At 54.1% G+C, this 12,220-nt stretch overlaps 4 protein-coding genes across 4 annotated transcripts; all 4 read left to right on the top strand.

The window, feature by feature from the left end:
• Positions 1-2,373: 2,373 nt before the first annotated feature.
• E0L32_003142 (uncharacterized protein) lies at positions 2,374-3,916 on the top strand (the record flags this gene model as incomplete). The annotated part of the gene is made up of 4 exons (XM_031137410.1): positions 2,374-2,757; positions 2,819-3,011; positions 3,078-3,460; positions 3,527-3,916. The coding sequence occupies 4 exons, from the start codon at positions 2,374-2,376 to the stop codon at positions 3,914-3,916; spliced, it is 1,350 nt and encodes a 449-aa protein (XP_030999210.1).
• Positions 3,917-4,667: 751 nt separating this feature from the next.
• E0L32_003141 (uncharacterized protein) lies at positions 4,668-5,477 on the top strand (the record flags this gene model as incomplete). Its single annotated transcript, XM_031137409.1, has 1 exon — positions 4,668-5,477. The coding sequence occupies one exon, from the start codon at positions 4,668-4,670 to the stop codon at positions 5,475-5,477; it is 810 nt and encodes a 269-aa protein (XP_030999209.1).
• A 1,145-nt stretch (positions 5,478-6,622) lies between these two features.
• E0L32_003140 (uncharacterized protein) lies at positions 6,623-7,970 on the top strand (the record flags this gene model as incomplete). Its single annotated transcript, XM_031137408.1, has 7 exons — positions 6,623-6,854; positions 7,064-7,203; positions 7,255-7,257; positions 7,317-7,346; positions 7,403-7,536; positions 7,605-7,725; positions 7,875-7,970. 7 exons carry the CDS (start codon positions 6,623-6,625, stop codon positions 7,968-7,970), a joined length of 756 nt encoding a protein of 251 aa, XP_030999208.1.
• Positions 7,971-9,877: 1,907 nt separating this feature from the next.
• On the top strand, positions 9,878-11,364 carry E0L32_003139 (uncharacterized protein; the record flags this gene model as incomplete). Its single annotated transcript, XM_031137406.1, has 3 exons — positions 9,878-9,943; positions 10,061-10,380; positions 10,488-11,364. The coding sequence occupies 3 exons, from the start codon at positions 9,878-9,880 to the stop codon at positions 11,362-11,364; spliced, it is 1,263 nt and encodes a 420-aa protein (XP_030999207.1).
• Between the last annotated feature and the right edge of the window lie 856 nt (positions 11,365-12,220).

Here is a 12,220-nt window from a genome sequence, read left to right as displayed (position 1 = left end):
TAAACTTGAGAAGGCCTTAGTCGTGCCATATGAGAACAAAGCCTTTGCATAAAAGTGCTAAAAACCATTTAGTCATGTAGTGGAGATGTCAGTATATATGTATAAGTTAAGAATGAGGTTTTGAGCTTCTGTTGACAGGTACAAGGCATGGGCTTCTTGCTCATCCAAGACTGACAAACTGGATCTGTCAGCCGTATTATCGCAAATAATCAGAGCCGGAGATTATTCCTGACGATCGATGTTCTTCACGGAAGAGCAGATGGTGGAATCAAACGAGCCATCATGTAGTGCCAGGGAACTCTTCCATGTACGGGAGACGGCATTCGGATTGGAAGGAGTCAATGATGGAACCACTGCATCAGCCGTGCTCATTTCGAATCACACAAGAGCATGGGAAGAGTGACAGGCGAGAGTGACAGAATGTATGAGAAAGTTCGGCCCGGGAAGAACATCGGAGGTGAAGCTCACCGCAAGTAGTACCGACACCGGCCGTGGAAGGGTTCCTTGGTAGAGACTTGACCACCATGTCTCTCCCAACCAGCTCATGTTGACATCGAAGCCATTCCTTAAGGCTAGGTGACCAAAACTTGGGGATACTGACACCGCCGCCGTTGAAGATCGCAGGACGAGATGATCGAATTTGTCGGTGTCGAGGAGTGGGAGGAACTTGTCTGTAAGGGATTTGGAGGAGTGAGCTAAGAGAAGATTCAAACTAGTCAGTCTATCGTCGTCAGCTGGAGAGATCATTGCCTTAGATCGTTGACGACACCTTGTAGAACACAAGCATAGATGGAAGTAGCCAAGGGTATTGTTAGGCAAATGATAGAACTCCATTCCACTGACATTTCCTCGTGGGCCAATGGTTCTAGCGCACCAAAGGTTGCGTGTGTCGTAGCAAGGAGACTTGGGATCAACCATGGAAGTGGCCTAGCCGAAATGATGTCGATGTAAAGAGGAAAAGGGGTCCTTTGCATGATGAAAATGAAAATTTTGACAGAGAACGCTACGCTTTTTCATTCCAATTATCCGAGAGCACGTTCCTTCTAGAGTTTAGCTCCACCATCTTGGGATATTCAGCAGATCGCAGTCCATATCAGGATTCTGTACCAAGCCTGTCAACATCAACAGCTGGTGGCTTGTTGTGAGAGACCCGCATCGATGTTTGGGTCCTTGCATTCCTGGAATCTGACAGAAATTAATGATTCGCAGGACCTCCCATCACGCTTGTCCCATGTGTGTTGTCTGAATGCCGAAGCCTTCCAGACATCCACAGTTGCATGGGCCCACTCAACGCTCAGTGCTGCAAACGTGAGTTCAATAAGCATTCCCATTTGCTCATGAGAAGGTTTTGACTTCTATCACGCATCCCAGAATAGATTTCTCTAACTAAAGGGGTAGCGCATTCCTTCCAAGAGGTTAGGAGTTTTGAGTACTTCGACCAGTGTCTGGGGGGGGGTTAATTTGGCAGGGAGGCCGGGCGGGCTCGTGATGCGTTGAGAGGCCCGATCAACAACAACCCCATCCTCCTGTTCCCGGAGCGTCTGTCAAAACTTCATCACCACATCTGATAAACTATTTTTATTTTTAAATCTATTTTAAGCAAATCTGGAGTAATTGTGTTTCTTCTTCCTCAATGTTTCTTCGACTTGGGATGCACGACGAGTTGTCATTGGTCCGCCAAGCCTCACCACGTTTTGGAGTTCAGGGTCCGAAACACGTCAACCCTCAGACCATGCCTGAACTGAACCGGTCCCAATCCACAACCTCCAGAGCCGTCCGAGTCTAATTCAGATATGTGTGCTACCACACAAAAAAGCCCTGGACCCTTGTTCAACGTCTGAGGGTCGCGTGCTTGACTGCCAACTTCAGCCCCAAGTGGGCCTCATTTGGAGTCTATTCGCAGTTCGCTGGGCACATCCGCAGCTGTAAAGGGGGCGGCCTCCGTGGGTGCCAAGCTTGGCAGCGGAAGAAGCGGCACTACCGAGGGTGTCTTATGTGATGGCTTCATCTTTTTTTTCATTAGGAGAGACAGGGCATGGTCCGTAAATAGCACTTAGTTGTATTGAGAGCAGGACTAAGCGAAGTTGGCTTCGAGTCTACTTGCCCCGTCGAGTGCACTTGCTCTGTCTATATAACCATCCCTTCAGAGCCTCTCTGCTAAGATTTGACGATCTGTAGATCAATCTCATCTTTTTGACACATCAACAGCTGGCTGGGTTTCCTTCAACTCACGGCAGAGCCGACATTCAGTTTCCACAATCATTGTATCATTTCTTTTGCTTTCCATTCTTTGATTGCATAATCCATCCTCTCTCGATCAACATCCTTAAGATTGTTTGTATTCTTCAGTTCCTTTCGTCCATCATTATCACTATGGGTCTCTCAAGAACACTCGTCCTTGCCCTCCAGCTGTCTGCTGTCCTCGGCCTCCCGACACCTGCCTCCCAAGACACGAGCATCACCAAGCCTCGACACGTCGTCGACCAGGTCTATCCTCGCTCGGTGGCTGAGATTCTGCAGACTCGAAACAAGAACAAGACCAAGAATAAGAATAAGGCCGGTGGTGCGGGAGCGGGAGCCGCTGCTGGCGGCGCCGTCGGTGGTGCAGCTGGTGGAGCAGCAGGCGGCGCGGCTGGTGGCGCTGCAGGTGGTGGCAAAGCCGAGGAGAAGAAGAACGAGGTTGTTCAACAGGGAACATTCGGCAAGACTGTCAACCTCCAAGGTGGCAACCTCAAGCAGGACACCGAGTTCCCTGCTGTAAGTAACCTCACCGTGTTTGTTTCATAGGACATTCAGTGAGCTAACCGGCCGACTGCAGACCGTGGGCAAATTCGAGGTCGAGTTCCAGAACGCTCAAGGCGCGACCCTGGACGTGGCTCAAAACAAGGCTCCCGGAGGTGCGGCGCCTGCCGGCTTCAAGTTCCTGGATCCCACCTCCTTCACGGTCAACCTGAAGGAGGGAGGCACTAACTTGACCTTGGGCAAGATCGATTACATCTTCGACACAGCGAGTGAGCATGCAACCACGATCCCCCTGCACTCAGTCGCAAGTTAGCTGACCCAGTTCCGATTTGTAGACGCTGCTCTCAAGGGCGTGGATCTGACAAAGTCTACTGTCGGCAAGCTTTGCGCCGGCAACAAGGTCTTCGTCGCGGACCCCGCCATCGGAGAGCTAGAGTTCGAGGCCGATGAGAATGAGGTCACGCTCAAGGCCAAGGACATGAACGGCGAGTGGGCGATCCTCATCCCGAACGCCGCTGGGGCCGCTGCGGGCAACGCTCAGGCTGGCAAGACTGGCCAGGCTGGCCAGGCTGGCCAGGCTGGGGGCAAGACTGGCGCAGAGACCGGTGGCAAGGCGGAGGGCGAGAAAAAAGGGGAGATCAACCTGACTGGCGCGTTCAACAAGAACATTGCCGTCACGGGCGGTAACTCCAAGCAGGACATTCTCTTCCCCGCTGATGTAAGTGGACTCTTAGCAGCTCTTAGTGGCAGTGAAAGGGTCACGAGACTAACACGATCCTCGCAGATTGCCGGTTCGCTAGAGGTCGAGTACAACGGCACCGCAGCCAACACCATCAATGTTGTCAACAAGCCCGCCTCGATCGCTCCTCCCCCCGGCATGCTCTACGTCGACGGTCAGACATTCGTCATCAAGGCCCAAGGCAAGCCTGCTGCTGGTGACATCCTGAAGGTCGACTACATCTTCACCGAGGCGGTCAAGGGCGCCATCGACCCCAGCAAGGCCGTCACCGGAAAGCTGGACGCCGCTACCAACCAGTTTGTCACCACGGGGCTGGGCAAGTTCGAGTTTGAGGAGGATGAGAACGAGTGGTCGCTCACCGTCCCCGATCTCAACGGCGAGTGGGCCATTCTAGTGCCCCAGTCCGCGGTTAAGGCCAGGGCTCGATCAGGATGAGACAAGGGGTCTAAGATGAGAGGATAGATATGCGATACCTTTCAGGTCTGTCGTTACCGTAGAAGTTCAAGTCAGTTGCCTATACAGTCATTACCGTGCCTGCCTGTCTGTGTTCATGTCCGTCGCGGCTTGGTTGCCCATATTCCACTCCATCATCATTCCCTGCCCCTTGTGCCGGACAATGCCTGCTTTGCCAGTGAAAGCTACGGGGAAAGCAACTCAACTCCCACCGATGTAGATTTTGTCTAGACATGGTCAGAAGGATACGAGCTCATCCGTACCAAAAATTAATACTCATTCTTCTCGAAGCCAACTCGGGGCATCCACAATTTCTGTTCTGCGCATCGATCGCTAGGAGTATTGCAGCTTAGGCCCTACCTTGCCATCAGGCATACCGATTCTCAATCTCAAGCAGCATAAATTATAACAATAACCTCTCAAGTACAAGCTCCAAAAGTAGTCGCAATCTTTAGAACCAAAATCCCCATACTTTTTCTCAAGCTTCATGATTTGGATACGCTATTTCGGGTACACATGTTTCCAATGTTACGTCACAGGGTGATACAGGCTGTTCAGGCCAATTGAATCACGAGAGATGCAAGCATGCAGTGCACAGAACAGATAAATTCGGTGCCCGAGGTAGTCCGGTTTCCGATGCAATCGCTGTTCAACGCCGCAGTCTCAACTCTGAGCTCCATCGAGTACTTTCAAGACAACATTTTGCCTTACAAAGAATCGCTCTCGTGCAGGAATGAGGTCGTTTCAAGCCCTCCCCGTCGCCTTCGCGCTGGGAGCCGCCATGTCCACGGGCAGCAACTGGGACTTCAGCCCGACGCCCGAAGACGGCCTGACAGACGTCACCTTCTCATTCAACGTGGCCAACGCCCCTCACCAGGCCGGGTACTATTTCGCCCAGCAGTACAGCTTCAAGGGCGCCCAGGATGGCGGCTACACTGGCGTCCAGCCCCGGGCGGATGACAACGGCCAGAGCGTCCTCCACGGCGTGTTCTCCTCGTTCCAGGCCGGTGCCACCACCGACCATCCCAACTGCCACGATGGCGCAGACAATGGCCCTGGCGTCAGCTGCGCCAACGACGTCCCACTGGACTACAGCCATACGTACAACACCGTGGTCGAGAACATTGGGGGAACCACGTGGAGGGGCACGCTGGTCGACACCGACACCGGAGAGGAGTATGTCATCGGCGAATATACCATGCCCGAAGGGACCGGCAACATCAAGGGCTCCGAGGTCGGGTTCATCGAGTACTACTTGTGGAATGACGGCACAGCCAACCACGAGTGCACTACCCTACCCTACACCGAGATCACCTTCGGGGTCCCGACCACCACCACTTCCGGAGCTGGCGACAACGGCAGAGGAGAGCTCAGCAACTTCCACGAGTACGGAGAGTGCGTCGGTCAGTCTAACTACGAGACTGAAACTCTCGCCGATGGCAGTGTCCATGTCAAGGTCGGCTATAAGGCCGCCGTGACTGCCACAACTCGTCCTGAGAGCTGGAGCCAGAAAGCGGTTCAGCTTATGATGAAGATCATCTAATCGGGGTTACTAGTCCTCATCTTCCACGATTGCTTTGACTTCCACGATGGCTGTATTTTCAATACCTCACACTGCCCCCTACTGCCTCAACACCTAAGTCTCCGTCGCCTTCTACTACTGTATCCCCATTCGTTTCGGCCGCTGGCTGCTCTTTGCCTACAACACCTGAATCTGCTTCGTCTGTCACTCCTTCATCTACTTATACTCCAAGAGCACAAGTCTCGTCAACCCATGAAGCCGCGACATCTCCAACCTTAACCACGTCACTATCGAAGTGATCCTTCTCTAACTTAGCCTCTTCGATGTCAGCAATCCCCAGTCTATCACAAATTGCGGCACTGGCGCTCCCTAGCAATCTCGCAAGATCACTCTCAACGCCTCTTCGGGGTCTGCACCCAAATTGTTGTTACACCTGTTCAAAACAGTGACGAGGGTGGCACCGGCGGCGTCTGCAGCCACAGCACGGCAAACCAGCCCGTGAAACCCCCGATTTACCGTCATTGGTCTTGATTTGTTTCGGTGCTCAGCTTCTCGCTCTATAAGGTCTCATCGAAAATGCAATAAGATTTACCTTCCCCCTTTTTAAGCTTTTGTGCTTGCATGTGATGTTTCTCGATAGGCCGGGCCCCGATTCATGATATCATTGATGAGGTCCGAAAATGAGACAGCAGCCACGATCCTCCTTCTCCCTTGAAACACTATGCATCCTGGCTGCCGTCCTCCAACGCTGGCACCAGTCTTGGCAGCGCCAAAGAAAATATGTGGTGAATCATAGGGGATTACTGGCTGTCAAGCAAAGTTGAGGGTGTGAAGTGCCCTGCAAGGCAAGGTTTGGCCTAGGTATGCAGGCCGGATCGGCTCCGAGTAAGTGGCTTGAGGTGCGCAGCGGCGCCAACAAGTTCAACGCTAAGATAATCTTTTCTCGATGCTGGTCAGACGGCCAGAAGATTCCAAATATGGGGGGTGGCAATCCGGATCCCAAGGACGGTCGAGTGGAAAAAAAGGAACGACATCCCCTCCTAACCGAGCTGTCCGGGTACCCGAAACACTGGGGAAATACTTCTCGAAAGCCCATTTTCGCTCTTGATCATATCATGATATGACAAGCGAAACCAATGACCTGCAATACAGAACTCGCTCGCGACATGCTTCGCTCGATGCCCTCACAGCGGTCCTGGGTCGTGGCGCTGACGTGGACGCAGCTCATGATGCCCCCAGGCGCACTCAGCGCACCCGTCGACGACACGCGCCCGCCCGATACCCAAGAAGCAATCCAGCTCGTCGAGCGCGGGCACTACATCGCCATGCCGCAGGCGGTCAGAGTCCTCAGCTTGCTCATCGTGGTCTTGTCGAGCAGCATATGCTTCGCTGCCCTCAGTATGTTCGCCGCCAGATCTCGTCAAAAACCAAATCCGTCATCGTGGTTGCCCCCCTTCTTGACTAACAGTTTTGCCTACCCGGTACGAAAGCGCACCGTATCGCGGCAGTGACGAACTGGCGAAAGGTCCCATATATCGTATGGCGTACGACACATCTTGTGGTGGCAATAACTCCCTGTATCCGGCGCTGACGGTATCCTTCCACAGTCGTACTGACCATATATGCCTCGGCGTTCGCTTTCGTCCTGTCGTCTACCTTGCTCGAGTTCGGATACCCCCTTGACCAAGATGCCGTTGCTTGTGGGGCGGCAACGATACTCTGCTTGAGTGCTTATATTGTTGTCAAGGTATGCTGAGTTTGTGCTGGGCTAGAGATACAGTGCTAATATGTGTCCTAGGTTGTAAGTAGTGGTCGAGCTTGATGTGAGGCTCTAGTGGTCTTGACTTACTTCTTTCAAAGGTTTATTTTCTGTTCCTTATCGACAGAGTGGTGAGTTCCTCCCCTTTCACTTTGATATCGTAGGACATCTGGCTCATTGAACACAGCACATCGTTCGAGGTGCCGTTGGCAGCCGACTCAAGTCGAGACTGTACATGTTTAATGTCACCGTTGTCATAGGCAAGGCTATGCCCAAGAGACATCGGAACTCTCGACAGCAGAGTGCTCATTTCGTGGCTAGGTATATATGTCGCGCTGGACATCATCTTCTTTGTATTGTAAGACCTAGTCCGTCATGTTCACTGTCAGGGAAGCTCATCTTACACATGAAATCATCAGCCGGATCGGGAAGATAGACAGAGGGATGTGTCTCATCGGGCTGGAGCCCGTCGTCATGATCCCCGAAATCGCGTTTGACGTCGCAGCAAACGTACGTATGCTACCAGCATAACCCCTGGACCACCGTGACAGACCAATTGACAAAGCGGGCTTAGATCTATCTGACACTTCTCTTCCTGATACCGTTGTTCCGTAAGTCTCGTCGGGGGCACGGCCCCCCTACGCTCACCTCCAACTCAGATTCACTCTTCACCTCCCTCCCTCCTCCCCAAGCACGGGCCCCCTTTCTCCTATTCACGACTCAACCCGCCAAACAACCCTTATGGTCTTGCTTAACGCGTCCATTCCCAGCCCCGGGTAGGATGGCACAGTGGTTAATATGGCGCCGAGTGGCGGACCACTACGGTTCCTAGTATCGTAAGCAAGACCCCCCTAACCCCTTGGGCCCCGTAGAGTAAAACCCCCGAAGGGGGTTTTGGTAGCCAGGCACCCGCGGTTCAACCCGGACCTGGTGAGCTTTTTGTCACCTTTTTGCCCTTTTTGGAAATCTTTTTCTGTTTTTTTCGTTCTCTTCTTGGTCCTCGATCTATTTTATGCAACCGTTGCACCCGAGCACTCGAGTCTCTTCACGTATTAACGCACCCTATTCTCCCTGCCAGGGACGTATTCGCTCAACAAAAAATATTGGCAACGGAATGGGGATCACCACTTCCTCCAGGTCGACCAGAGGCACAACTCGGCGATGGACACAAAACTGCGAGCACTGGCCATCCGCACCTTTGCGGGCGCGCTGGTCACCAGCGTGGCCACCATCGCGTGCGTACCCTTTCTTTCCGCAGCAGTCCTCGTCGTACCCCCTATCCACCACTGACCTGCGATATCTAGCAACCTTTCAGCCCTGATGAGCATGGACGGCGAGCCGGCGTGGCTGTGCCTCCTCTGCTGCAGACTTGACTGTGAGCGCTGCCCACTCTCCTCTCTCTTGCTCCTTTGGCATGCTCTCGGCTAACATCTTTGACCTTTCTTTTCGCGCAGTGGTGGTAGTGGCCATGGTCATGTTCGCCCTCACGAGACCGGACCACATCGCTGCGGCGTCGTCACGTCCGCAGTCCCGCGCAACGGGGACTGATTTGACCGTGGTGACGCTGGACGGAGGGAGCATACGGCTGGTCCCTTCGACCAGCCACAAGTACGAGAGCAGGGGCTGCCAGACCGGTGGGATACGGTTCCCGATACCTGACCAGGGGGAGGAGGCAGGGACAAGCTACAATCAATAGAGTCCAACGGCATAGCCTGTCGTTGCGAAGCAATCCCTTTCTATCAAGCAGGGTCACAAGGCTGGCATATCAAGAGCTCTGATGGTAATTACGAGTCGAGCGAGAGGCGAGAGGCACCAACGTAGACAGGAGATTAATTGTTCTTTGCCTTGATGATCCTACTTTATGTAGGCCTCGACCTTTATTTGATCATCGTTGAAGTTGCAGTATCCTGAACAGCGTTCGATGAATGTTGAAGAAAGATCAATTGTAGTTGGGCAACACAGCTGAAAGGCGACCAATGAGGTTAGCGGACGCACTGCATCCTGCCTGTCTCGGCTAGACTGGTCGGCCCGACCCATAAAACCCAGCAGCGATGACGCAGTGTCGCAGCCCTGGAACATCGCCGACAGCGCGTGCCTCTTTTTGGCGGTGCCCCAACCTTGGTTTTGCTGCTCTTACAACTCTTTGCAGCTCTTTAGATTCAATCTCCGGGTTCTCGTTTTGAGATTCCACTTGGCCTTCCTCATCCTCTCTGCCTCCTTTTTCTTTCCAGTCTACCTAGAATAGCATCTTTGTGCTGCCCCTAGAACTAGCACCTTTAGTTCCTCCCTCCCAACAATCTCTCCTCCCCACAATCCCAAATACCAAGACCTCAAATTCTCCACACGAGCACGCGCCCTGCCTCGCCTGCTGCCTCTCGCCCTCTGTGATCCTGTCACATTCCTCACCCCACTCCCATCCCCCGATCCCTGTGAAAAGAGGAAAACCTCCCAGCTTCTTTTCTCCCTGGTGCACTCACCGCCGCCGTCAAACGAAGACAGGGACCTCGCACATCGCCAGAGCTGAGAGGTCCGGAAGCGCATCGTTTCCGCCATCCAGACTCCCCTCCTTCTACCCAAGACCGACCATCATCGTCGCGCAGACTCCCTTCCAGCTCCTCCTCTTCCGATCCCGGTCGCCGAATACACCACCACGAACCCGAACATGGAGAAAGACGCCCCAACCACGGCGCCCCAGGCCGCCGGCAGCAGCTGGACCGCCTTCCTCAAGGTATGAAAGAACAAACACACACACACACACACACACCCGCTCTCTGGATCGTGTGCACACGCGCGCACCCTCGTCGTGAATAGCAAAGCTGACAATATGGCCGCCGTGTCACACAAGTCCATCGCCTCCTTCAACGGCGACCTGTCCAGCCTGACCGCCCCGCCCTTCATCCTCTCCGCGACCAGCCTGACCGAGTTCAGCTCCTACTGGGCCGAGCACCCCTCCGTCTTCGCCGCCCCGGCCAAGGAGGCCGACCCCGCCCGCCGCGCCATGCTCGTCCTCAAGTGGTTCCTCACCACCCTCAAGCAGCAGTACGCCAGCCGCAGCGAGCAGTACGGCAACGAGAAGAAGCCCCTCAACCCTTTCTTGGGAGAGCTGTTCCTCGGCAAGTGGGAGGACGACGCGGGCACCACGGAGCTCATCAGCGAGCAGGTTAGGTATGGGGTTTTTCTTTTTTTTACTATACAAACACACACACCTCTATAGGAGTTGCGCGCATTCTCCATTTCTCATTCAGTCGCTAACCTTTCTCCCTCACACACAGCCACCACCCGCCCGCCACGGCCTACAGCATCACCAACCTCCCCACCGGCGTCCACCTCGAGGGCTACAACGCCCAAAAGGCCACCTTCAAGAGCACCATCCAGATCAAGCAGATTGGCCACGCCGTCCTGACCGTGCCGGTGCCCGGCTCCGACACCAAAGAAACCTTCCTCATCACCCTGCCCTCGCTGCACATCGAAGGCCTCATCTTCGGCGCCCCCTTCATCGAGCTCGACGGCGCCTCCTACATCACCTCGTCGTCCGGGTTCACGGCCAAGATCGACTACAGCGGCAAGGGCTGGCTCAGCGGCAAGAAGAACTCGTTCACGGCCGTCCTGTACCTGACGGGCAAGGAGAAGGACGTGCTGTTCAACGTCTCGGGCCAGTGGACTAAGGCCTTCGAGATCCACTCGGGCCCGGCCAAGGGCAACAAGCCCGCCAACCTCGTCGAGTCGTTCGACGGCAACGCCGCGCCCGTCAGCGAGCTCGTCGTCGCGCCCGCCGACAGGCAGCACCCGCTCGAGTCGCGCCGCGCGTGGGCCGCCGTCGGCCGGGGCGTCGCGGCGGGGGACCTCGACCTCGTGAGCGTCGAGAAGGGCAAGATCGAGAGCGCGCAGCGCGAGGCGCGCGCGCGCGAGCGGGCCGAGGGCACGGCCTGGCAGCGGAGGTACTTTACTGCGCGCGCGGACGAGGACCCCGAGGACGACGAGGTGCTCAAGAGCTTGGGCCCCGCCGTGGGCGTCCCCGAGCACGGCGACGCGGACAAGACGGGCGGGCTCTGGAGGTTCGACTGGGCCAAGTACGAGCGCGTCAAGGCGGAGCCCGAGCTGAGCGCCGACGAGGCGGCCAAGATGGCCAAGGAGCTTCTGGGACAGTGAAGAGATTCATCCTGGGGCAGGAAGGATATTTTTGTTTGTCCCCCTTTTTTTTTTTAGAGTACGGGGTGTGTCTTGTTCTCGAAGGGGGGGCGTTCGTTGGATTGAGGACATTGTGGCAGCGGTTGTTGGGACTGGCTGGTACCTACATCATCTTAGAGAGGTGGATAACATCCCTGATGAAGAGCAAGCAGCGGCGTCAACGTAACGATTGTAGTTTCTGCTGTACCTTTTTTTTTTTTACTACTTGTTTCTGATCAACGTCTTGTACTGATAGATTTGTAATAATTCTATGTTCTGATGATGGGATGAGTTTGCCCTCTTTCCTTCCTTCCTTCCTGACTTTGTATTCCAATGCCAATGCCAATGATGGCGATGTCTCTTGTCTCTAAATAGCTAAGTCCGATATATAAAACCCAAGGTCTAATAAAAGTACATTGGTATGAATAACGAACAAAAGCTTGTTTATATATTTCTACAAGATGTGTATGTCTCTAAATGTTGCTCTTCTCTTTTTTTTCTATTTACCTCTTTCCACGGCATGCGCGGTGGTCCCCTCTCCTTCCCTCCCCCTATGCATATTGGTGTTGATGATGATGCTGATGAACAACTCTTGGGTCATGTACAAACGAGGAAACCCACCAACAAGACCGGGAAAAAACATCTGAGATTTCCCATCTTTATTTACAGTAGGGCGAATGCTGCTACCCCTTTCTCTTTTTTTCTTTCCCGGCCCTGCCCGTCGCAGACAGCGAGAGAAAAAGAGATGCGATGAGGAAGATGCAACGTCTGGAAGAAACAATAAAACAGACAGTAGAATCGGGAAGGGGGGGGTGCCAACCCAACCCAACCCTGAGAA

Source organism: Thyridium curvatum (genome assembly GCF_004353045.1).
Source record: "Thyridium curvatum strain D216 chromosome Unknown NODE_13_length_580902_cov_83.771903, whole genome shotgun sequence".
NCBI lineage: Eukaryota > Fungi > Ascomycota > Sordariomycetes > Thyridiales > Thyridiaceae > Thyridium > Thyridium curvatum.
Note: the sequence above shows the minus strand (reverse complement) of the source record. Positions and strands in the feature narration are given on the sequence as shown.